At 40.3% G+C, this 25,935-nt stretch overlaps 1 protein-coding gene across 2 annotated transcripts; it reads left to right on the top strand.

The window, feature by feature from the left end:
* The first annotated feature begins 1,365 nt into the window (after positions 1 to 1,365).
* Positions 1,366 to 24,621, top strand: LOC128015301 (interleukin-3 receptor class 2 subunit beta-like). Of its 2 annotated transcripts, XM_052599017.1 has the most exons (13): positions 1,375 to 1,495; positions 2,835 to 2,951; positions 6,244 to 6,327; positions 7,273 to 7,411; positions 7,620 to 7,704; positions 7,824 to 7,926; positions 8,116 to 8,246; positions 9,816 to 10,002; positions 13,649 to 13,787; positions 13,996 to 14,080; positions 14,200 to 14,302; positions 14,492 to 14,622; positions 23,607 to 24,621. In XM_052599017.1, exons 2-13 carry the CDS (start codon positions 2,879 to 2,881, stop codon positions 23,823 to 23,825), a joined length of 1,479 nt encoding a protein of 492 aa, XP_052454977.1. In that variant the 5' UTR covers positions 1,375 to 1,495; positions 2,835 to 2,878; the 3' UTR covers positions 23,826 to 24,621. The 2 variants fall into 2 exon arrangements, with proteins under 2 accessions (XP_052454979.1, XP_052454977.1); XM_052599019.1 differs by lacking the exon at positions 2,835 to 2,951 and having other exon boundaries at positions 1,366 to 1,495.
* The last annotated feature ends 1,314 nt before the right edge of the window (positions 24,622 to 25,935 follow it).

Below are 25,935 nucleotides of genomic sequence, written 5' to 3'. Positions count from 1 at the left end.
GAGGAGACAGCGGCAAGGAACCGAAACTCCATCGGTGACAGAATGGAGAAAAAAACCTTGGGAGAAACCAGGCTCAGTGAGCTGCGCTAATCACTCCGCCCAAGTAACGTTAGCTGTGCTCCTACGCCTAGTGAGAATATAGTTCCCAGTATTTATACGATTAAAAATGGTCTCTGTCTCATATAGCCTTGTTATTTGTACATGCTGTGACTATACAGATCACAACATGTAAATTATTTTGTCACTTATTGGGATTACTATGCTACCATTATCCATTTACATCCAGTCTTTGTGCTAAGCTAGGCTAGCGGTGGGTGCGTCTAATAACACTTACAGAACGCACAGAAATGAAAAAGGTATGTATGGACTTATCTAACTCTGGGGGATACTGTGAATAAGCTAAAGTCACAAAAAATCGGAGTGTTCCTTTAAGTCCTGGTGATGCAGTTTTGCCAGGTATTACTGCAGTAACAAACAAAAATTAGCCCCAAATGCCAAACAAACTAAAATAATCCAAATCTTGTGTTTTGAAATTAAGTTAACTCCCTAAAAGGTCACATTATCTGGGAAAAACAAGTGCAAAGCCGCTTATAATAGCTGGATCTGGCAACACACAGCTCACAGCCGGCTTGGACCTGCAGCTCAGAAAGACTATAATCTTATTACTCAGATCAAGTCAGTTCAGTGCTGACTCATTTGAGCCTGATTCCATGCGTGTGTTTGCTCTCGTCTGATGGCGTCAGTGTGCTCATGATGACAGGTTTCTGAAAGTGTACTGTGGCTGATGAATGATGTCATAACTGATGCAGTTTCTTCTCAGAATGGTTTTACTATGAAAACTGGTACAGTCGATACCAATTTAGACTCGTATTTACATTGCAGGCTGTAATTAAACCACATCATGTTGGTTTGGTCCGGTCAGAACTGACCCCTGACTGAGAATGGTTTCTCTGCCTTTGTTGCCTTAATTTGGCTTGCTTAGTTGGGGGTACAATTTCTGGCAATATTGTTAACTTAATTGCACAGACAATTAATCAACTATTATGTTCTATTGTCCTTTTGCAATTTCGTCACACTGTTTTCCTGTTTTACACTGTAAAGCTGCTTTGACATGTCAGTACTGTATACAGCACTATACAAATAAAGCTTGTAGACTTGACTGAAATGTTATGATTGTGTACCCCTGTGTTTTTATGCCCCTTTAAGAGACCCATATAAATATTTCCCCTTTAAATTTTGATTTTAGTAATGGAGCTCTGATAATAAGAATCACGGTGATATTTGGTGATAATACTGTTGTGATGTATTTTTAAAAAAAGTGTTACTGTAATGATACTCGGCTTCACCGATAGAGGGCACCCTGAGCTGTACACTCGAGTGAGGACTGGTCACTGACGCTAGTGGAGTGAAAGAGTGGTCAGGAACGAGTGAGTTTGAGTGCACACCCTACAGAGAGTGTTCCCGATCTAACCTGTCTTTTCATACTTTCATACAGGTAAGCTGATGAGATTCACCTTCTAGTAAATCACAGCGGAAACGTGTGCTTCTAAAACTGTAGTTCTTGCGAAAAATATATTGAGATGTTCAATGTTACACTGGTTCAGAAGTTTTGCACCCAAAATGGTGGTCGATCATATTAACAATCCTGATAAAAGAACATAACTTTCTGCATGAGTGAAAATGAGAAGTAAGTGTGTAAAAATACCATGATTCACACAAAAATGTGAGATAAGTGATAGGTGATGCACTAAATCGATGTCGAAGAACCTGAAGTAGTGTTAAAGAAGTGAAGTGTGAGTAGGCCTAAAATCATCCACTCACGTGTTAACTTTATAGAGAGTCATTCCATCATGAGCCATTAACTGTAAAAAGGGCATTTCATGGTGTATTATTAATAAGAAATCAGACTCAATGTGTTAATGATTTTATAATCAATTTCCTGAGAATGTAATGTTAAAATATAGAAACCGTTACTGGGTTAAAATTGTGATTTAAAGTATTTAATAAAATCTTAAAAAGAGTAATAAGAAAAGTGTATAAAGTTTATAAATGCTGGAGAAATGTAGCTATATACTGAATTGTGTAGAGTTTGCACCGTGCTAACCTGCATTGAGTCTAATGTGATTCTTTAATGTTATTTACTATTCTTGTCTCTGCACAGTGTAAGAGTGAGTATTGAACATGTTTAGATTTATTGTGTTATAGTTTAATGGGTTTAGAAAAGGTAACTTTAAAGATATTGTAATGGTGTGTCCACTCAGTGTCATGAATATGCATGAATGCTTGCACTTTGAGACATTATTTTTGATACTCTTGAGAATACTGACGCTAGTAGAGTGAAAGAGCGATCAGTATGTAACGAGTGAGTTTGAGTGCACACGCTACAGAGAGTGTTCCCGATCTAACCTGTCTTTTCATACTTTCATACAGAAATAAATGTGTTGCATCAAGGAAGAGCACTGCCTCATCTTTGGAAAGTGTAACACGTGTGTTTGTGAAGTCTGACTTAATTCTTGTGAGTGATAAATAAACTTTACTTAAGAGCACCAGGCCGTGTTTGTAGTGAACAGACACATTAGCTGTAGCTCGATTCATTCACTGGAAGATTAGTGTTTTAATGCACCGAGTTCAGCAGCTGTTTGTGTCTCTCGTCGCCTGTGCTTCTGTCTTTCTACATTAGGATAGCAGCATATAGACGAGAAGAGACCATCTATATTTATTCATGTTGAACCAAAAATGCATTCGGCTTCACAGAAACAGATTAATCATACAGCTACTGATGGAGTTTTGTTTTCTGAAAGAGTAAAATGAGAATATCTGTTTCTGCTGCTCAGTCTCACACCGACACGAGAGAAAAATAACAGGTGCAGCCCCTCAGATGTGCGGGAACCTTCAGACACAAGAACACAGAGAAGATAGACAGAACCATACACTGTGTGCACAATTATTAGGCAAGTAATTATTTTGACCATATCATCATTTTATCCATAAATTCCAAGTCCAAGCTGTATTTATTTATGATTTAATGCATATCAGGTGATGTGTATTTGTGTAACAAGCGAGGGTGTGGCCTAAGGAGATCAACACCCTATATCAAGGTGTGCATAATTTTTAGGCAGATTCTTCTCCTCAGGAAAAAGGGGCCAAAAAAGAGATTTTACTCACTCTGAAAAGTAAAAAATGGAAAAAAAATATTTCGCAGGGATGCAGCACTCTTGAAATATCTAAGATATTGGGAACCATCAAATGTTTGGTAGCAAATAGTCAACAGGGTCGCAAGGAACACGTCGAGAAGAAAAGACACAAATTAACCGCCAAAAATTTTAGAAGAATCAAACATGAATCTACCAGCAACCCATTATCCTCCAGTGCTACCATATTCCGCAACTGAAACCCACCTCTAGTGTCAAGAAGTATGAGGTGTTCAGTTCTCAGAGACATTCCCAAGGTAAGAAAGGCTGAAACCCGACCACCTCTGAACAAGACACATGTTGAAATGGGCCAAGAAATATCTGAAGACAGATTTTTCTAAGGTTTTGTGGACTGATGAGATGAGAGTGACTCTTGACGGACCAGATGGATGGGCCCGTGGTTGGATTAATTAATAATTCGGGTGGTGGGGGTATGTGGCGGGAGAGGCGTGGTTTAGCGAAGTCTGCAACGGGAGAGCGAATGAAGAGACGAGCGGTGGTAAGTGGTTCAGGTGAGAGACAGGTAACAGCTGGATCTCGTTGCAGTGATTGGCGTGGGGAACCGGTATTTAAGCCGCACGACATCCGGAGGAGGACGAGAGAGCTGAGGACTCGTGGGACGGTGAAGCCAGGCAGATGAGAAGGACCGTGAATTGCACAGCAGTGAATTAAGTATATGCACATGTGGTGCGATTGTTGTTTATGTTGTTGAGTAATAAATTCCCACGATCCTCAGAACGCCGACCCCGGTCTCCTTCCTCTTTGATCCTCTGAACCTTCACTACCACTGCCATCACCACAGAGCTGCTTTGGATGATATTACACTTTATTGCGTGTTGTACACACACCAGGGATGGAAATTAACTTTTTTGTCCAATGGCCAGGTGAAACAGAATGCTATTTTTATTTACCCGCCACGGTGGCCAGTAGGTGAAGCGAGTTTACCCCCGCCACAACACAAAATCACCGGGCGGGTAAACTCGGGTGCTAATTTCCTCTATTTTTCGGGGCTGCTCTCTTTAGGGTGCGAGTATGCTCATTATACCATGGTGTCAAACTGTTTTCCTTAACCTTCCTTAAGCGTAAAGGAGCAACTTTATTTAAAGTGCTAGAAGAGAGAGTCCATAGTTTCTGTTACATCATCAAGTTATTCTGAGGTTTTGGATATGCTAAGGAATTTGGATACATCAGGAAGATAACTTACAAAGCACTCTTTTGTGGTAGAAGTGATGGTTCTTCCATACTTGTAACAAGAAGCAGAATTTACAATTTTGGCTATATGAAGTTTGCACAGAACTAAATAATGATCTGAGATATCATCACTTGGCTGAATAATTTCAACACTATCAACATCAATTCCATGTGACAGTATTAAATCTAGAGTATGATTTCGACAATGAGTAGGTCCTGAAACATGTTGTCTAACACCAATAGAGTTCAGAATGTCTATAAATGCTGATCCCAATGCATCTTTTTCATTATCGACATGGATATTAAAATCACCAACTATTAAAACTTTATCTGCAGCCAGAACTAACTCGGATGTAAAATCACCAAACTCTTTAATAAAGTCTGTAAGCTCCAGTCTGGATCCAGAACACCTGAGAAGAGATGATGCTGACCCTCAGAGGACCTCAGATGATGCTATCCCTGAATCAACAACAGAACTAACAAATATTGCTACAAGTGTGACTGCATCATATAATAACTGCTGTTAATAATGTTCATCGTTTGGTTGACTACATCTTGTATTAGTTTTTCTGAAAATTCCTGCCACATGCGCATAAACTGAAAGTGACCACTGATAAGCTACTACTGAATATTGTAGAAATGTTATCTTCTGTAAAGTTGCTTGGTAATGATTTGTATTGTAAAAAGTACTATAAAAATAAACTTGAATTGAATGAAGCACCATTACTTCAAACGAGTTATACTTGAAGCCTGCCCTCTGAGAAAGCAACACCCCCCCCTTTGCCTTTTGGGATCTACGTGACAGGAAGGGCTGAGCTCTTTTACCCTGGTGTATGAGTGACATTGGAACGCTCAGAGCTGGGACGTCTCCGCTCCACACGTATGTAACACACTTTTATTCGCTCTGAGTCTCTACACACATGTGTCAGCTTGAAGCTTCTGCTTGAACACTTGAGTTTTTAAACTTAAATCATATACGCCTATGTATGAGCTCTCTGTACAAAACTCTATTTTGATGGAGATGATGACATTTGAAATGAATGAACATCTGATGTAATGAAGCAGCATCATACATTTCCCTTCTATGGTGATTAAAGATCAAATATAATATGATAAAATATTTCCATTCCATTCGTGTCATTTCCAAGTTTTGACATTTATTTGAAATATGAGTGTGTTGATTTAATAGTTAACCTTAACCCTAAAGACTTGTTTTTTTTCTTTTCTCCATTTTATTGATGATTATTATCTACAGTTTAAACAGGAAGAAAAGAAAATCAAAGACTTTCAATCAAAGATATTTGAGAGCTCAAGTTATAAGGCTTCCCATCGAGTCTGTCACACTTCTCCATGCGTTTGTTCAGTCATGTGGTTAACAGCCGTTTATCTTATTAACATGCTCTGAATCACACATTAAAAGCTCTGTGTCTCATATCTCTGAGTCTGTGGGTGTATGACCTGTGTATTTGCTATTTTCTGTCTGTGGCTTTGGGTTTTTCCACCTGTTGAGTGTGTGAACGTTTGCTGGAGGAAAATGAATGCATGCACTCTTACCTGCACTATAATAAAATCCATAAAATAGGACACAATGTACTGTTTTTTTTTAACAGGTGATTTACCTGCATTTTGAATTTTGAACTTAATTGCATTGCATTTTAGGCTTCACAGAAATGTCTGTAAAATGCCTATGCTTTATTGTATGACACACTGTTCACTGTTGTTCAGTTGCTTTGACACAATCTTTTTTGTTTAAAGCGCTATATAAATAAAGGTGACTTGACTTGACTATTTGTCTATGCATTTGCCTAGAAATTAACTGACAATTACACGTTATAAATGTAGGTCTCTCTGTCTCCCACAGATTTTCAGATGCATACTGGGATGAAAACTCTGGCGATGATGATGATGATGATGATGTCGTCATATTCAGCACTTTCAGATCAAAGTAAGAACTCCTGATGGGCTTTGTGTTCGAGTTGTGATCTGTATGTGTGTGTGTTTCTAAATATGTCTTGTTAGTTCTGACAAAACCAGCTATACCGCCGTACATGATAAAAAGTAACGGTCCTACTACTGAGCCTTGTGGTACTACATACTAAACTTGAATCGTGAGTGAGTGAAGTGACATTCAGCCAAGTATAGTGACAGTCTGCATTTAACCCATCAGAAATGCACACACAGAGCAGTGAACACACACACACACACACACACACACACACACACACACACACACACACACACACACACACACACACTGTGTGCACACACCCGGAGCAGTGGGCAGCCATGTATGCTGCGGTGCCCGGGGAGCAGTTGGGGGTTCAATGCCTTGCTCAAGGGCACCTAAGTCGTGGTATTGAAGGTGGAGAGAGAGCTGTACATGCACTCCCACCCACAATTCCTGCCGGCCCGGGACTCGAACCCACAACCCTTCGATTGGGAGTCTGACTCTCTAACCATTAGACCACAACTTCCCCGTACTGAATCGTACTGCTACAAATAACAGTCAGATAAATATGATTTGTTAAGATTGATCTCTTTTGATATATTTCTAGGTATAGGGTCTAATACAAGTGAAACACACACATACACACACACAATTAAAATGTGTGTGCTTTTCACTTAAAAACAAAGGTTCTTAATTGGTATTGATGAATCCATAGAAAAAAAATACTCAACATCCAAAAAGATTTCCATTGCAAAAAAAAGGGTCTCTAAAATGTAAAAAAGGTTCTTTAGTTTAATAAAATAAGCAGGGTTCTTTTATGAACTATTTCCTGTATGGTTATTTGGTGAACTAAAAATTGTTATTCTGTGGCATTACTGTGAAAACAGTCTTTTGCAATCTTTATTTTTAGGTTGAATTGCTCAAAAGTTGCTCTTTCTCTAGGTTTAAAGTGTTATAATGATTTTTACAACACCTTCACATGTGTTTGGGACACCTCAAATCTGGACGTGATCCCTCCGATCCGACCCGAGACCGAATGCTGGATTACAGTATCAGTTGAGAAGAGGTCAACTCGTTTGAGGTATATAGCTTGTGATTAAACAATCAGCCTTTATATCGTACATGATCCAGAACTCGTGAATGTGGAACAGTTTTCTGTTGCTTCTTTAGTGTCTAAAGAGTTTTATGATTGATTTCATGATTAGTTTGTGAGGTAAAAGTGGAAAAATGTATGTGTATGTGCTTCATTTTTATATGTGAAATCAATTCTTCAGTTTCTATGATTTCAGTAATTTGGAGAAAAAGGAAGCAGCTTTGATTGCAGACCCGATGCAGCCTCACATACGCTCTGCAACCGTGGTCTTTCAAAGCAAGGTGACTGATGCCACTTAAGTTAATCTGACGTCTTGTTGATCATCCAGCAATGAGTTGAAAACCAAAGCAAACTTGTGACGTGTCATACAGATGCATTATTTCTTTCTTTTCTGCTGCAGAGAGGTATAATTATTTCAATAGCCGAATTGCATGAAGAAGTCCGGTGTAAAAACTACACAAATCCTGTGGCTGAAATAGCAAAACATAAAGCAGCAGTTAGTGGTGAGTCAAATATAATAACTCATGAACACATTCTTGAACCGAAGCTAGAGAGTGTGTCAGTGTGTGAATGATGAGTTCATTAATGAGCGAGAGACACTTTGTTATGCTTCTGTTCCTCACAAACCGGTTCTGGCTCCAGTCTGAAATAAACTGTTTGCTTGAGCGATCGTGTTGTGTTTCTGTGTGCAGCTGTGAAAGTGGCTCCTCCTCAGAAAGTGGACGTTCTCGGGGGCAATGTTTCTTGGAGTTGTGATTCTTTAAAACCCTATTTAGATGCTGAGTTTGGGGTCCAGTACAGATCTGCTGCTCAGAGCTGGAAGGTGAGAACATCAGCCTCTCCTTTAATTCCACAACAGAAAGTTCATTTTTGACAGTTGCTTATACATGATTTCTGAAATCAGGGCTTATTTTTTCTAAACTTTACACATTAAAAAAAAAACAATATTTCACTCTCCAGTTACACACCGATGCCAAACACGAGAATCTTGTGCATGTCCAGTGTGCTCATAAATACTGTTTACAGCACATTCAGCAATAACTAAAGAGCTGTAAGTGTTTTCTGATGTGAGCTTGATCAGGAAATGAACGGCAGTGTTTTCCAGAACTCATGAGCTGTCAGTGCTGAGTGTCTCATGTTGAGAAAAGTGTTCAGTGTTTTTCCAAAATGTCGTTATACAGTTGCAAACTGATAATGTGCTTGAGGTTTTGCAGACTTGGTTTGAAGAGATGTGTTACTAGGAGTGTACTTTAGTGTATAAGTGATTGTAGAACATCAAGTTAGGCACATCAACCATAACTCCTTCAAAAACAGCTAGAAGCCTTGGTGTTATGATTGATGATCAGCTGACTTTCTCAGACCACATTGCTAAAACTGTCCGATCCTGCAGATTTGCTTTATTCAACATCAAGAAGATCAAGCCCTTTCTTTGGGATCATGCTGCACAACTCCTTGTTCAAGCTCTTGTTCTGTGGCTGGACTATTGCAATGCTCTCTTGGCAGGTCTTCCAGACAGTTCTATCAAACCTTTACAATTAATCCAGAACGCAGCAGCAAGATTAATTTTTAATGAGCCTAAAATAATACACATCACACCTCTGTTTATCAATTTGCACTGGCTTCCAATAGCTGCTCGCATAAAATTCAAGGCATTGATGTTTGCCTACAAAACTACCACTGGCTCTGCACCCATTTACCTAAATTCGTTACTTCAGACTTATGTGCCTCTAGAAGCTTGCGTTCTGCAAGTGAACGTCGCTTGATTGTTCATCCCAAAGAAGCACAAAGTCACTTTTACGGACTTTTAAATTAAATGTTCCTCCTGGTGGAATGACCTCCCCAACTCAATCCGAGCAGCTGAGTCCTTAGCCATCTTCAAGAATCGGCTTAAAACACATCTCTTCCATCTTTATTTGACCCTCGAACTTTAACACTCACTATTCTAATTCTATTCTTAAAAAATCTAACTACCTTTCTAATCTTTTTGTATTCTATTTTCTTTTAATTTATTATGCAATTATATATATATATGTGTGTATGTGTAGAGACCTCTAACTAGCTTGCTCTATTCTTTTATTCTATCAGTTTTCTTTTTATTTATTATATTAGTTCAAATCCCATGCTACGTGTACTGTGTTAACCTAACTGAGACTTGTTATAGCACTTATATATCATTGCTCTTTTTGTTGTTTTTGATTGCTTCCACTGTCTTCATCTGTAAGTCGCTTTGGATAAAAGCATCTGCTAAATGAATAAATGTAAATGTAAATGTAAATGTAAAACAAACTGTTGGATGTGTAGATGATGTGCATCTGAAAGCAGATTCTGTGTTTTGTGACTCTATCAGCGTTCATCACAGCAGAAATGATTGATTCTGTCAATGTCTGTGTAGGATGTGGAGGAGATTATCGTAAAAACTACAGAACTTGAATTGGAGCTGCCAAAGGACGATTTACTCTTAAATCATCAGTATGTGATCAGGGTGAGAGTCAGGTATGATCTGCCCAATGCTGTGTGGAGCGACTGGAGTGAAGAGTACAGCTGGACGTCTGATGTGGGTCAGACACCCCAAACAGCAGGTAACACACACCTGTCTGACATCATCGTGTAGAGGATTTGTCTTAGTGGGTTTGTGTGATGCAGATGCAGTCACAAAAGACCACTTCCTGTTTCTTTTCACTAAAATTCTACCATTCATTTTACATGGAACGACTCTAAACTATATGTTTAGAAAACTATTCCTTTCAGATGAGATGATTTATAACATTCTTCTCCCTGAATATTATCGTAATATATCATTTCTATTTATAAGATGTTTGGCAGCAGGGACATTAAGGCTAAAATGAGACCGAAACAAGTGAAACGTTCTTTTGAGTTGCTTGCACTTATCAGTTATTGGCTTATTGTTTATTATATTTTTATATATAATTTCATGTCATGTGTTTGATTTCTGCATTGAAATGTTTGTTCAAAACGATGTCTGCTGTTTTGTTGAATGTAAGAGAAGCCAGTTCTCAATGATTGCAGTTTGCTGCTAAATAATACCGTACAGACCAAAAGTTTGGACACACCTTGTCATTCAAAGGGTTTTCTTTATTTTCATGACTATGAAAATTGTAGAGTCACACTGAAGGCATCAAAACTATGAATGAACACGTGTGGAATTAAATACATAAAAAAAAAAAAAAAAAAAAGTGAGAAACAACTGAAAATATGTCATATTGTAGGTTCTTCTTTTGCTTTGATTACTGCTTTGCACACTCTTGGCTTTCTCTTGATGAGCTTCAAGAGGTAGTCACCTGAAATGGTCTTCAACAGTCTTGAAGGAGTTCCCCGAGAGATGCTTAGCACTTGTTGGCCCTTTTGCCTTCTGTCTGCGGTCCAGCTCACCCTAAACCATCTGGATTGGGTTCAGGTCCGGTGACTGTGGAGGCCAGGTCATCATCACGCTCCTTCTTGCTCAAATAGCCCTTACACAGCCTGGAGGTGTGTTTGGGGTCATTGTCCTGTTGAAAAATAAGTGATGGTCCAACTAAATGCAAACCGGATGGAATTAGCATCTGCAAGATGCTGTGGTAGCCATGCTGGTTCAGTATGCCTTCAGTTTTGAATAAATCCCCAACAGTGTCACCAGCAAAGCACCATCACACCTCCTCCTCCTCCATGCTTCACGGTGGGAACCAGGCATGTAGAGTCCATCCGTTCACCTTTTCTGCATCGCACAAAGACACGGTGGTTGGAACCAAAGATCTCAACCTGGACTCAGACCAAAGCACAGATTTCCACTGGTCCACATTCCTTGTGTTTTTTAGCCCAAACAAGTCTCTTCTGCTCGTTTCCTTTCTTTAGCAGTGGTTTCCTAGCAGATATTCAGATTGTACACAGTACACGTAGCATATTCAGACAGTTGTTCTAGAGATGTGTCTGCTGCTAGATCTGTGTCTGTCATTGACCTGGTCTCTAATCTGAGCTGCTGTTAACCTGCGATCTCTGAGGCTGGTGACACGGATGAACTTATCCTCCGCAGCAGAGGTGACTCTTGGTCTTCCTTTCCTGGGGCGGTCCGCATGTGAGCCAGTTTCTTTGTAGCGCTTGATGGTTTTTGTGACTGCACTTGGGGACACTTTCAAAGTTTTCCCAATTTTTCGGACTGACTGACCTTCATTCCTTAAAGTAATGATGGCCACTCGTTTTCCTGTACTTAGCTGATTTTTTTCTTGCCATAATACAAATTCTAACAGTCTATTCAGTAGGACTATCAGCTGTGTATCCACCTGACTTCTGCACAACACAACTGATAGTCCCAAACCCATTTATAAGGCAAGAAATCACACTTATTAAACCTGACAGGGCACACATGTGAAGTGAAGACCATTTCAGGAGACTACCTCTTGAAGCTCATAAAGAGAATGACAAGAGTGTGCAAAGCAGTAATCAAAGCAAGAGATGGCTACTTTGAAGAACCTACAATATGACATATTTTCAGTTGTTTCACACTTTTTTGTTATGTATATAATTCAATATATAATTCCACGTGTTAATTCATAGTTTTGATGCCTTCAGTGTGAATCTACAATTTTCATAGTCATGAAAATAAAGAAAACTTTTTGAATGAGAACGTGTGTCCAAACTTTTGGTCTGTACTGTATATTAAAGCATATTTGTGCTCAGACTGTTTCTGATTGGTTGACTGACAGTTAGCCTAAAGCTGGTTAGTGTGGGTTAGTTAAGACTGAGTAATGCTGTAATGCTGTTATAAGTGCCACTAAGAATAAAGATGACAATAGATAGATTTCCCCTCTCTTAGGTATTACCAAAGTCCTTTTAGGCAAGTCGTGCCACTCGGCCGCCATCTTGGCAACACCTCCAGGCAGCTATTTCAGACTAACAAGACCAGGCTCCTGTCTAAATGAATGGGCAGAGAATCAGAACTGCACTTTCACTGGTCACCGGGACATAAAATCTGCATGTATAGAAACAGCAGTAAAATATTATAAAAATCGCTGAAAAAGTTTGATGACTTTGCCCCAAAATAAGGTTTAAAACGCCTTTTTCCCACAGGTTATGCTTTTACTACGCATGCGCAAGGGTTCACGACACCAACTTCATTTACGTCTCTATCCAGAATGCCGGTGTTGTGCCAAGCACTTAAACAAACGCTCAATGTCATTTGTTTTATCAGTGTACAGTACAATATTTTGAATTATTATTTTTTATTTACCCTTCTATGTGGATTCCATCTGATCTTGCACACACCACAACTCGCTGTCACCAAATTGTCTCCGCTGTCGCAAAACCTCAGCTGTGTGCATGCATCAGTGGAACCAGACGATAGGCTTAAATGTTTCCCGGTTTGACTGTTAAAAGCAGATGATTGGCTTTCCAGTGGGAGGGGCGGGACATGTGCATACAAACGCCATCTTTGACGTTACGGGTTTTCCTTATATCATTGTATTGAGGATTGAGGAAGTGGCATGCCTCTTATAAATTGTCTCTGGTATTACACACCTGTGAGTGTTAAGTATTATAGTCTATAAAAGTAATATAGACCAGACTGTATGGGGTAGGGCAAGAAGTGTGTTTAATAATAAATAAATACATAAATAAAGATCTTTGTTGCAAAACAGAAATAGAAATTGTAATAACTGCTGACGGCTTTGTGTTTGAGTTGTGATCTGTATGTGTGTGTGTGTGTGTGTGTGTGTGTGTGTATCTAAATATGTCTTGTTAGTTCTGACAAAAGCAGCTATACCACCGTACATGGTAAAAAGTAACGGTCCTACTACTGAGCCTTGTGGTACTACATACTAAACTTGGACCGTACTGCTACAAATAACAGTCAGATAAATATGATTTGTTAAGATTGGTCTCTTTTGATATATTTCTAAGTATAGGGTCTAATACAAGTGAAACACACACACACACACACACTGTAAATGTGTGTGCTTTTCACTTAAAAACAAAGGTTCTTAATTGGCACTTAATGAGTCCATGAACAAAAAAAAACTCAACATCCAAAAAGATTTCCATTGCAAAAAAGGGTTTCTATTAAAATTTAAAAAAGGTTCTTCAGTTTAATAAAAGGCAAGGTTCTTTTATGAACTACTCTTTTCTGTACAGTTATTTGGGGAACTAAAAATGTTTGTTCTGTGGCATTTCTATGAAAACAGTCTTTTGCAATCTTTATTTTTAGGTTGAATTGCTCAAAAGTTGCTCTTTCTCTAGGTTTAAAGTGTTATAATGATTATTACAACACCTTCACATGTGTTTGGGACACCTCAAATCTGGACGTGATCCCTCCGATCCGACCCGAGACCGAATGCTGGATTACAGTATCAGTTGAGAAGAGGTCAACTCGTTTGAGGTATATAGCTTGTGATTAAACAATCAGCCTTTATATCGTACATGATCCAGAACTCGTGAATGTGGAACAGTTTTCTGTTGCTTCTTTAGTCTCTAAAGAGTTTTATGATTGATTTCATGATTAGTTTGTGAGGTAAAAGTGGAAAAATGTATGTGTATGTGCTTCATTTTTATATGTGAAATCAATTCTTCAGTTTCTGTGATTTCAGTAATTTGGAGAAAAAGGACGCAACTTTGATTGCAGACCCGATGCAGCCTCACATACGCTCTGCAACCGTGGTCTTTCAAAGCAAGGTGACTGATGCCACTTAAGTTAATCTGACGTCTTGTTGATCATCCAGCAATGAGTTGAAAACCAAAGCAAACTTGTGACGTGTCATACAGATGCATTATTTCTTTCTTTTCTGCTGCAGAGAGGTATAATAATTTCAATAGCCGAATTGCATGAAGAAGTCCGGTGTAAAAACTACACAAATCCTGTGGCTGAAATAGCAAAACATAAAGCAGCAGTTAGTGGTGAGTCAAATATAATAACTCATGCACACATTCTTGAACCGAAGCTAGAGAGTGTGTCAGTGTGTGAATGATGAGTTCATTAATGAGCGAGAGACACTTTGTTATGCTTCTGTTCCTCACAAACCGGTTCTGGCTCCAGTCTGAAATAAACTGTTTGCTTGAGCGATCGTGTTGTGTTTCTGTGTGCAGCTGTGAAAGTGGCTCCTCCTCAGAAAGTGGACGTTCACGGGGGCAATGTTTCTTGGAGTTGTGATTCTTTAATACCCTTTTTAGATGCTGAGTTTGGGGTCCAGTACAGATCTGCTGCTCAGAGCTGGAAGGTGAGAACATCAGCCTCTCCTTTAATTCCACAACAGAAAGTTCATTTTTGACAGTTGCTTATACATTATTTCTGAAATCAGGGCTTATTTTTTCTAAACTTTACACATAAAGTAAAACAACAATACGTAAAGCATCACACATCTCTTGCATCATAACATACAACTGTAACCGGCCTGTCTATGGCACGGTTTCGATCTGCGTTGTGTTATAAATGAAGACACGGATCACAGGAACTGCTGCTGATGGAGGGTTTATTGAAATGGGGCATGCAGGTGCTGGATGGAGCAGAGAGAGTACAACAATGAGAAAGGTTTTCGTTCTGTGATTTTTCCACCTCTCCTCAGCGAGCTCAGCGCGGTCTCAGTGAAAATCACAATGATAACATCAAAAATACAGTGCCAGATAAATCGTTACAGACATTTATCCAGATATGATATAATCTTCTGCAGCAAATTTTTAAATCAAACATGAATTGGAATTGATGGATTGAACAAAGTGATACAAAAATTAATTGAAGATTAAATGAACAATTATCTATACCTGGATGGAGCAGAGAGAGTACAACAATGAGAAAGGTTTTCGTTCTGTGATTTTTCCACCTGGACAGATACAACACCAGTTAATTGATTCACTAAAATCACTGTGTCCTACTGACGCACATACATACTCAACCCGCTGTACTCAATGATAAACCATTAGATGTCATCCATCCACACATAAAACAATTTTCAATACGTTTGTAACACTCTTAACAATAATATTTTAGCATATTAAGTACTTACTAACAATTCTAGTAACTTTTACAACTTTATATTGGCGGAGCACCGCTAACTGCTTACCTCTCCTCAGCGAGCTCAGCGCGGTCTGAGGACGCAGCGCGGGCTGAACAGATATGACGTCACAACGTAAAATCAATATAAAACTCTTTTCCCAAAAATGACTCAAATAAAAGGACAAACCTAAATTATCACATTTTCGTGAACGGCAAATACAAAATAAATACATGAAAATTGAAAGGAGGGATCATTAGTGAAATACATTAATATAGATTGTGAGTACACACCCTTATTAACATCCGTCACATTCACCCCTCCTGAATTTCACTAATATCCTGACCAAAATGACAAAAGCAATTGATCCAACAGAACCAGATTTTCAACGAATCTCATTCGCAGTTCAACATTGTAAGTTATCTACTTAAAAGATTAAGAAAAGTCCAAGATTGATCAAGTCTTAGACATTCTCAGAACAGCATGCTGCCTTGTACAACACACACAAATCTGGTCTATATTACACTTAATGAAATTCATACGTCACACACCCCTTCACAGTACTGTGACAGAAAAATAACATATTAGATTTTTAAAATAAAGAAAGAACTGATCCTGATCTCTTGCCTAATGATGACCCCACCATCTGACTGTAAAATGGTCTCTGTGTCATGGATTCAATCAAACGGCTAACTTTTTTGACAACCCTTCCTGCACGAGTCCTAACACCCTGTGTGTCAGTGGGAATTTGTGCTTGTGTGTCAGGAATACTGTTAGCATGAGAGTCATCCACAGTCTGTATTTGTGAGTTAGTGTTATTATCATGAGATTCAGTTTCTATAGCAGAAACTTCATCAGAATAACCACCCACGGCCTCATTTTCTCTGGGATTTTGATAACAGACACTTCTTCGACTTTGGATTGAATTATCAGATTCCAAATCACCATCATCACACAAAGGTTCTTGATCTTTAACTTCATCTCGTTCATCAAGCACACATTCCTTTGTTCCATCATCAAGACTCTCTTCTTCTGATGAATCAGATAACTCAGACATACAAGACTCTGTCTCCATAGTCTCAGCATTTAACTGGATGTCCTTGCCATCTTGAGGTGGTTCAATTGGTAGAAAGCTGACATCCAAAATCAAATTTCGATGCACCACCTTGGATTTCCCAGCATAATCAATCAGTTTGTAGATGTTAGTTTGAAGGTTTCGATCCTTTACAATATAGACCGTTGGATCCCACTTGTCAGCAAGCTTTTTCTTTCCTCTTTCACTTTTGTTTGCAAGGAGCACTCTGTCTCCAATGTTCAAACATGTACCCTTGACTTTCCGATTATAAGCCTTAGCCTGCTTTTTCTGTTCTTTTTCAGTGTGTTTCTGGGCAATGTGCGCTGCTTCACGAAGGTAAGACATAAGTGTTTCTGCATAACTGTCATGGTCAACAATCACAGGGTCATGCAACACCTGCCCAAAAATGACATCAACAGGTAGCTTTGGAATGCGACCAAACATCAACTGAAATGGGGCGTAACCGGTGGTCTCGTGTACTGTGGCATTGTATGCAAATGTCAATGTCTGTATCTGCTCAGGCCACTTGTGTTTCTCCTTGAGAGGCAGAGAACGAAGCATACTGCCCAGGGTCCGATTGAACCGCTCTGTTCCACCGTTTCCCATCGGGTGGTACGCTGTAGTGTGTGACTTCTTAATACCTGCCAGCTTGAGCAGTTCTGCAATGAGGGTACTTTCAAAGTTGGTCCCTTGATCCGTATGAATGCGTGTCGGGAAACCATATATGCAGAAGACATGATCCCACAGCTTCTTCGCAATTTGTTTTGCTTTCTGGTTCACACATGGAAAAGCATGAGCCAACTTTGTAAAGTGATCTGTCACGACTAATACATCTACAGAACGCTGCTTGCTGTCCTCAGCACTCCAAAAGTCCAAACACACTAACTCCATAGGGGCCGAAGTCCTGATGTTCTCAAGTGGGGCTCGAGCAGATGGCTCAGGTGTTTTGGCCAATATACACCTCTGACAACATTTGACATACTCCCTTATGTCACGCTCCATTCTAGGCCAGAAAAAGCGTTGTCGAGTTAGCTGAACAGTTCTTGACTGTCCCTGATGTCCAGCGAGATCGTGCACACCACTTAAGGCTTTAGCCCTGAGACTAAAAGGAAGTACAAGTTGGAACTTCTTATGATGGCTCAAAGGATCTTTTGAAACACGATAGACTATTCCATCTTGAACCTTCAGTCGATCCCAATGCTTAAGAAGATCTAGAGCCTTGGTATCCATTCTAGCCACTTCTCGCCTTGACGGACGTTTATTCTGACTCAGGAAGGGTATAACCTTTGAGATTACTGGGTCTGACTCTTGGCCCTGTCGGATCTCATCGAGAGGGATTACTGCAATTGTGTCGTTTCCAGGGATTGCTGCATTCTGAATGGACTGGATTGCCTGCATGGCCCGTAGCTCAGTTACAATCTCCCATTGATCGTGGAGGCTCAAAAGGGTCCTGACCGTTGTGTGATCACAAGACACTGAGTTTGACTGAGACAATACATGAAGGGTGTTCACTTGTAAACGGAAAATGTCCTGAACTCCATCTTTATCTACACTTTCAGCCTCAGACAGTAGACTGCTGTATTGCTCTGTGATAAGCCTGCGACTTACAGTTTTTGTGAAAGGATCACGGCTCAAAGCATCAGCTACTGTGTTCTTACTTCCAGCAATATGCTTGAGATCAAAAGTATAAGCAGCAAGCTTAGACACCCAGCGCTGTTCACAAGCATCGAGTTTAGCCTTTGTTAGGATATAAGTGAGTGGATTATTGTCTGTCCATACAGTGAACGTGTGGCCCTTTAGCCAATGACTGAATTTTTCACACACACTCCACTTTAAGGCTAAAAACTCGAGCTTGTGTGCTGGATATCTCTTCTGAGAGTTACTCAATGACTTGCTTGCAAATGCAATCGGGCGTGCTTTTTCCTCACCTGCTGGTATCTGCGATAGCACAGCGCCAAGCCCTTCCAGAGAAGCATCGATTGACAAGACTAATGGAAGGGAAAAATCGGGATGTGCCAATACCACACTCTGCAGCAAGCTCTCTTTCAGCTTAGAAAGGGCATCGTCACACTCTGGGGTCCAGTCATCTGGCTTCAGCTTTCTGTAAGTGCCTGCCTTAGCCTCAGTTTTGACCTTTGTCCTCCTCTTCTGTCCAGCAGTTAGGGAGAAGAGTGGTTTGGCAATGGAGGAGCAATTAAGGATAAAGTGCTGGTAATAGAGGATCATCCCCAAGACTGATTTAATCCTCCGTACAGATGGAGTGCACCCATCTTCTTCCATGAGGTCAGCTTTTGACAGTTTTGCTATGGCTTCAACCTTTGAAGGATCAGCGGAAACACCATTCCCATCGATGATATGACCTAAAAACTTAACGGACGCTTGCATCAGATGGCACTTTTTTGGGCTTAATTTGAGATTGTGGCTCCTCAATCGTTGGAACACTAGCTCTAACCGCTCCAAAGCTGAAGTCTCATCAGGTGCAAACACCAATAAGTCATCCAAATAACACAGCAGACTGCTAAAATTCAGGTCCCCGAAGATACTTAACATCATACGCATAAAAGACGCTGGGCTATTACACAACCCTTGAGGCATCCTGTTGTACTCATGGAGACCTACTGGAGTTGCAAACGCGGTGTACTTTTTATCTTCTTCAGCCATGGGGATGTTATAAAAGCCTGACGTTAAATCCATAGTACTGAAGAGAGTATTTCCACCCAAAGCAACGAGACAGTCTGATTGGTGTGGGAGCGGGTGCGCATCCTTAATGGTCCTAGCGTTCAGCCATCTAAAGTCTGTACAGATCCTTAAGCTGCCGTCCTTCTTCCATACTAAAACCAAAGGTGAGGCATACTCACTCACTGATTTACGGATTATTCCTTGCTCTTCCATTTCTGAGAGAACTTGGCGTAATTTTTGATAGTGAGCAGGTGGTACCCGACGGTATGGAAGTCGAAAAGGGCGTGTGTCAGTTAAGTGGATGCGGTGAACAAAACCTCTGACCTCCCCACAATCCAGAGCATGTTTGGAGAATACATCATTGTAGCTCTCAAGCAACTGGACAAGCCTTTCCTTTGCCGCATCACTGGCAGAACATGAGTCAATGTCAATGTCATTGAGGCTTACGGCCCTAAGTCTCTGTTTAAGATCTCCTGTGACACCAGGTTGGTAAATTTTCTCGGATGTGGGCACCTGAGCATGACTGACACCCTGCAACAGCTCAAAATCTTCCACAGCAAGACACGGGAATACATCAGCTAGTTTACAGTTCCTTTTAAGGGTGACCGGCTTGTCCGAGAGGTTGGTAACTTTTAAAGGAACCCAACGATCTCCCCACAGAGGTGTAACAACACGGCCTATGATGATGTCCCGTGGCATAGTTCTGGAAGAAGTGGCCTCCACGACTACAGTGCTCCCTGGTGACATGATAGTATTACTCGGCAGCCGTCCCCAGACAAGGTGTTCTTGTTTGGCCATTAGGGTGACTGACTGTTGGAGCTTAGCAGTCCCAACCTTGTCTGGTGGATCTCCACCTCTCCAGCGGCAAGTATTTGCCATGACATCCAAGAATCGTTCACAAGAGAAAGATGGCTCTGAAACACTGTTAGACAAAATCCTCCAGTAATCATCACTGATCTTCATTCGGTGCATGAGGAACTTAATTACATTGGTACCGATGATTAAATCATCCCGTTGCCCTGGCACGACTAAAACAGGGACTAAACATCTCTCACCATACACTTTCAGCTCAACTTCATACATGCATTTTGGCTTGGTTATTTTACCTCCACATCCTATTAACATTATTTCTTGTGTCAATGGTGTGGGTTTTGGCAACACATCTTCACTGAGCATTCTACTCTCTACTGCTTCACTGAAAGTGCATGCCATAGATCCTGAGTCCAACATTCCCTTCATCTGGAATCGGTCATTCACATATACAGGGGCATAAAATAACTCATCAAACACTTCAAGAGTTTGCGTATTCTGTGCAATCACTTTGACTTCAGCTGGAGCTTGTGCACATGCAGTTTCATAAACTTGCTTAATATCTGCATTTTCGAGGGTTTGTTCCATTCCACCCACACGTCCCCTCTCCAGGTGTGGGTCGACTATTTTAAAGTCGGTGAACCCTGAAGTGGCTTTGTGAACTGATTGCCAGTGCTGGGTTGACTTTCTGTACAATTCTTCTTTATGTGACCAGGTTGGAAACAGGCGAGACAGAGTCGTTGTCTCCGACAGTGCGCTAAAGTTGAATGATCATGAGAACGGCATACCTTACATGGTCTCATAGGTGGTTGGCTTGGTCGAGGACACCTAATCTCCGCTTGACTATTCTGGAAAAGAGCACGGTCAAGTAGACTGATGAGTGTCTTCATACAATTATCATCATTCTGTGGAGGAGATGGAGTGCCAGCATTAAGATTATCGGACGGCACAACAGGGAAACCACTAGTTGCAATCTCATTCTCTGTAAATGACTGAGTATGAGCTGTAGCATTCCTCATAACAATGTTACGCTTGAATTTGACTGCTAACTGTTCCTTTTGTTCAGTATGATATCTGTCGAGATGCTCTTGTACTTCACTCGCCGTCCACTTATCTGGTGCTTTCAAGCGGAAAATTGCTGACAATGTTGGGTCTGGGCAGTATTTGACAAACATCATAGCTGCCTCCTGGCATGGGTTATCCATCTGCCGCCCAAGTCTATTTAAAGCCTCCTCTGCAACATCCACAGCCTTATTTAAACGGACCCAATACTCAACTGGATTTTCCCCGGCAACAGGTACTGTGCCGTAGAAATCCGCTAAAGGCATAGAGGAGAACCTGACCTCACTGAAATGCTGTTTCAGAATATCAAATATTACTCTGGGGTTCTCAGAGGGTCTTAGGGAAGTGTTACTACGAAGGGTTATTCGAACAATGTCTTTGGCTTTACCCATCAGCCTCGAAAGGATTTCATGATGATGCTCAGATACTGGTAGGCCTCTTTTCCGCAGGTAAGTGTCCACTAAATCCTCCCACTCATGCACACTGAACTTATCAGTTACATCTCCTCGGAAAACAGGGGGCTCCCTTACTTCAGACTGCATGACCAGTTTAACTCCTGTTAAATTTAGTGAGGGTGCCTCTGAGAATGACTGACCTGCACCTAAACTTTTTGTCTGTGCATTACTGGCTTCTCTTTCCCCACACCTTTCCCCACTTTGAGCAGAAATTATAGTCTGTCCTACTTCCTGAGCAATGTGTGTTATGAGGTTATACCATGCTGCATCATTTAAATCAGGGCTGACTGATAATGGATTACTCCTTAACTGGCTAGGTGTTTGTTCAGTTACTCGAGTAGAACAAAATTCAGGTGTTCGTTCTACATTACCCCTCCCTACAAAAGGAGTAAATGAATGATCACTGAGGTGTCTTCCTCTTGCAAAACTTGAATCTGACATGTCCCTATCAACATTGAAAGTATCTGAATTGAAACCATATGCCATTATTCCTGTTTAAGTTATCAAAACACTGAATAAAGAATTCAAATGGCAAAAACACCAGCAGAACAAAATCATTAAATAAACTAGAGAAAGAAAAATAAAACTAGTAGTGCTAATTGTATAGTAAAGTGTCCAGTTCTTTGAAAGTGCATCACTTTGTGTTACTGCTCATCAGAACCTGGTCGGAAGTGCAGCATCCACCGGTGATCAAACGGCATTGACTCTTGGACGAAGATCCGAGGTGAGCTGATCTTCATCCGGGTCACGGCACCACTGTAACCGGCCTGTCTATGGCACGGTTTCGATCTGCGTTGTGTTATAAATGAAGACACGGATCACAGGAACTGCTGCTGATGGAGGGTTTATTGAAATGGGGCATGCAGGTGCTGGATGGAGCAGAGAGAGTACAACAATGAGAAAGGTTTTCGTTCTGTGATTTTTCCACCTCTCCTCAGCGAGCTCAGCGCGGTCTCAGTGAAAATCACAATGATAACATCAAAAATACAGTGCCAGATAAATCGTTACAGACATTTATCCAGATATGATATAATCTTCTGCAGCAAATTTTTAAATCAAACATGAATTGGAATTGATGGATTGAACAAAGTGATACAAAAATTAATTGAAGATTAAATGAACAATTATCTATACCTGGATGGAGCAGAGAGAGTACAACAATGAGAAAGGTTTTCGTTCTGTGATTTTTCCACCTGGACAGATACAACACCAGTTAATTGATTCACTAAAATCACTGTGTCCTACTGACGCACATACATACTCAACCCGCTGTACTCAATGATAAACCATTAGATGTCATCCATCCACACATAAAACAATTTTCAATACGTTTGTAACACTCTTAACAATAATATTTTAGCATATTAAGTACTTACTAACAATTCTAGTAACTTTTACAACTTTATATTGGCGGAGCACCGCTAACTGCTTACCTCTCCTCAGCGAGCTCAGCGCGGTCTGAGGACGCAGCGCGGGCTGAACAGATATGACGTCACAACGTAAAATCAATATAAAACTCTTTTCCCAAAAATGACTCAAATAAAAGGACAAACCTAAATTATCACATTTTCGTGAACGGCAAATACAAAATAAATACATGAAAATTGAAAGGAGGGATCATTAGTGAAATACATTAATATAGATTGTGAGTACACACCCTTATTAACATCCGTCACACAACCAACAGATGATTAGCTTATTCACTCTCCAGTTACACACCGATGCCAAACACGAGAATCTTGTGCATGTCCAGTGTGCTCATAAATACTGTTTACAGCACATTCAGCAATAACTAAAGAGCTGTAAGTGTTTTCTGATGTGAGCTTGATCAGGAAATGAACGGCAGTGTTTTCCAGAACTCATGAGCTGTCAGTGCTGAGTGTCTCATGTTGAGAAAAGTGTTCAGTGTTTTTCCAAAATGTCGTTATACAGTTGCAAACTGACAATGTGCTTGAGGTTTTTTTTAGACTTGGTTTGAAGAGATGTGTTACTATGTACTTTAGTGTATAAGTGATTGTAGAACAAACTGTTGGATGTGTAGATGATGTGCATCTGAAGGCAGATTCTGTGTTTTGTGACTCTATCAGCGTTCATCACAGCAGAAATGATTGATTCTGTCAATGTCTGTGTAGGATGTGGAGGAGATTATCATAAAAACTACAGAACCTGAATTGGAGCTGCCAAAGGACGATTTACTCTTAAATCATCAGTATGTGATCAGGGTGAGAGTCAGGTATGATCTGCCCAATGCTGTGTGGAGCGACTGGAGTGAAGAGTACAGCTGGACGTCTGATGTGGGTCAGACACCCCAAACAGCAGGTAACACACACCTGTCTGACATCATCGTGTAGAGGATTTGTCTTAGTGGGTTTGTGTGATGCAGATGCAGTCACAAAGGACCACTTCCTGTTTCTTTTCACTAAAATTCTACCATTCAGTTTACATGGAACGACTCTAAACTATATGTTTAGAAAATGATTCCTTTCAGATGAGATGACTTATAACATTCTTCTCCCTGAATATTATCGTAATATATCATTTCTATTTGTAAGATGTTTGGCAGCAGGGACATTAAGGCTAAAATGAGACCGAAACAAGTAAAACGTTCTTTTGAGTTGCTTGCACTTATCACAGTTATTGGCTTATTGTTTATTATATTTTTTAAGGCTGCTCCGATCATGATCGACCGATCATTAATGCGCATCTCGTCAGTAAAGCCGGTTCTCTAATCAGCGGTAAATTCCCTCAGGTGCGTGATTTCACATAGAGCAGCTGTTACTACACGTAAGGCCGTTGTTAACAAAGAAGCTGCACAAATCCACGTTCATTTTCAGCGTTTATTTTTGTATCTTCTCAGTTAACAATGGCTCTCTGTAGTAACAGCTGCTCTATGTGAAATCACGCACCTGAGGGAATTTACCGCTGATTAGAGAACCGGCTTTACTGACGAGATGCGCATTAATGATCGGTCGATCATGATCGGAGCAGCCCTAATATTTTTATATATAATTTTATGTCATGTTTTTCATTTCTGCATTGAAATGTATATTCGAAACGATGTCTGCTGTTTTGTTGAATGTAAGAGAAGCCAATTCTCAGCGATTGCAGTTTGCTGCTAAATAATATATTAAAGGATATTTGTGCTCAGACTGTTTCTGATTGGTTGACTGACAGTTAGCACTAAAGCTGGTTAGTATGGGTTAATTAAGTCAAGTCAAGTCACCTTTATTTATATATCACTTTAAACAAAATACATTGCGTCAAAGCAACTGAACAACATTCATTTGGAAAACAGTGTGTCAATTATGCAAAATGATAGTTAAAGGCAGTTCATCATTGAATTCAGTGATGTCATCTCTGTTCAGTTAAATAGTGTCTGTGCATTTATTTGCAATCAAGTCAACGATATCTCTGTAGATGAAGTGACCCCAACTAAGCAAGCCTAGCAAGTTTACTTAATTAATGCAGCCTCAAAATTAACGGATTTGGATATTAAAAGCATATTAGTATGTTATGTGTAAGCCAGGTTAAAGAGATGGGTCTTTAATCTAGATTTAAACTGCAAGAGTGTGTCTGCCTCCCGAACAATGTTAGGTAGGTTATTCCAGAGTTTAGGCGCCAAATAGGAAAAGGATCTGCCGCCCGCAGTTGATTTTGATATTCTAGGTATTATCAAATTGCCTGAGTTTTGAGAACGTAGCGGACGTAGAGGAGTATAATGTAAAAGGAGCTCATTCAAATACTGAGGTGCAAAACCATTCAGGGCTTTATAAGTAATAAGCAATATTTTAAAATCTATACAATGTTTGATAGGGAGCCAATGCAGTGTTGACAGGACCGGGCTAATATGGTCATACTTCCTGGTTCTAGTAAGAACTCTTGCTGCTGCACTAGCTGAAGTTTGTTAACTAAGCGTGCAGAACAACCACCAAATAAAGCATTACAGTAATCCATTAAAGGGGGGCTGAAATGCTCGTTTTCACTCAATATCCTGTTAATCTTGAGTACGTATAGAGTAGTACTGCATCCTTCATAACTCCAAAAAGTCTTTAGTTTTATTATATTCATAAGAGAAAGATAGTCTCTACCGATTTTTCCCGGAAAAACACGAGCGCCTAGAGGCGTGACGTGTGGGCGGAGCTAAAGAATCACGAGCGCCAGTAGGCTTTTGCGTCGAGAGCGTTTGGAAGCTGTGACATTACCCAGAGCCATTGAAAAACATATTTAACAGCTCTGACATTGCCTTGAGGAAAAAACCATCATCCAAAATAAACCATGGCTAACAGTCAGATTCAGCCGTTTATTTATGATCCAGAATCAGATCCCGAGGCTGAAACTGAACGAGAGCAGCAGCAGCGACTCGCTCCGAGCGGGGCTCGAACCCGGGTCTCCGATGGGAGGGGACGCTCTAACAAGGAGGCAGAGATATTTGAAGCAGTTTTACTCACCGCCTGCGGTTCC

This window comes from Carassius gibelio, chromosome A6 (genome assembly GCF_023724105.1).
Source record: "Carassius gibelio isolate Cgi1373 ecotype wild population from Czech Republic chromosome A6, carGib1.2-hapl.c, whole genome shotgun sequence".
In the NCBI taxonomy this organism is placed as follows: domain Eukaryota; kingdom Metazoa; phylum Chordata; class Actinopteri; order Cypriniformes; family Cyprinidae; genus Carassius; species Carassius gibelio.
Note: the sequence above shows the minus strand (reverse complement) of the source record. Positions and strands in the feature narration are given on the sequence as shown.

Bases quoted from the DNA above. Each gene is read 5' to 3' on its own strand.
- LOC128015301 (XM_052599017.1), top strand. From the start codon at position 2,879: ATGTGCGGGAACCTTCAGACACAAGAACACAGAGAAGATAGACAGAAC. The intron at 7,412-7,619 runs GTATATAGCTTG...CTATGATTTCAG, and splicing joins AAGAGGTCAACTCGTTTGAG to TAATTTGGAGAAAAAGGAAG. The intron at 7,927-8,115 runs GTGAGTCAAATA...TTCTGTGTGCAG, and splicing joins ACATAAAGCAGCAGTTAGTG to CTGTGAAAGTGGCTCCTCCT.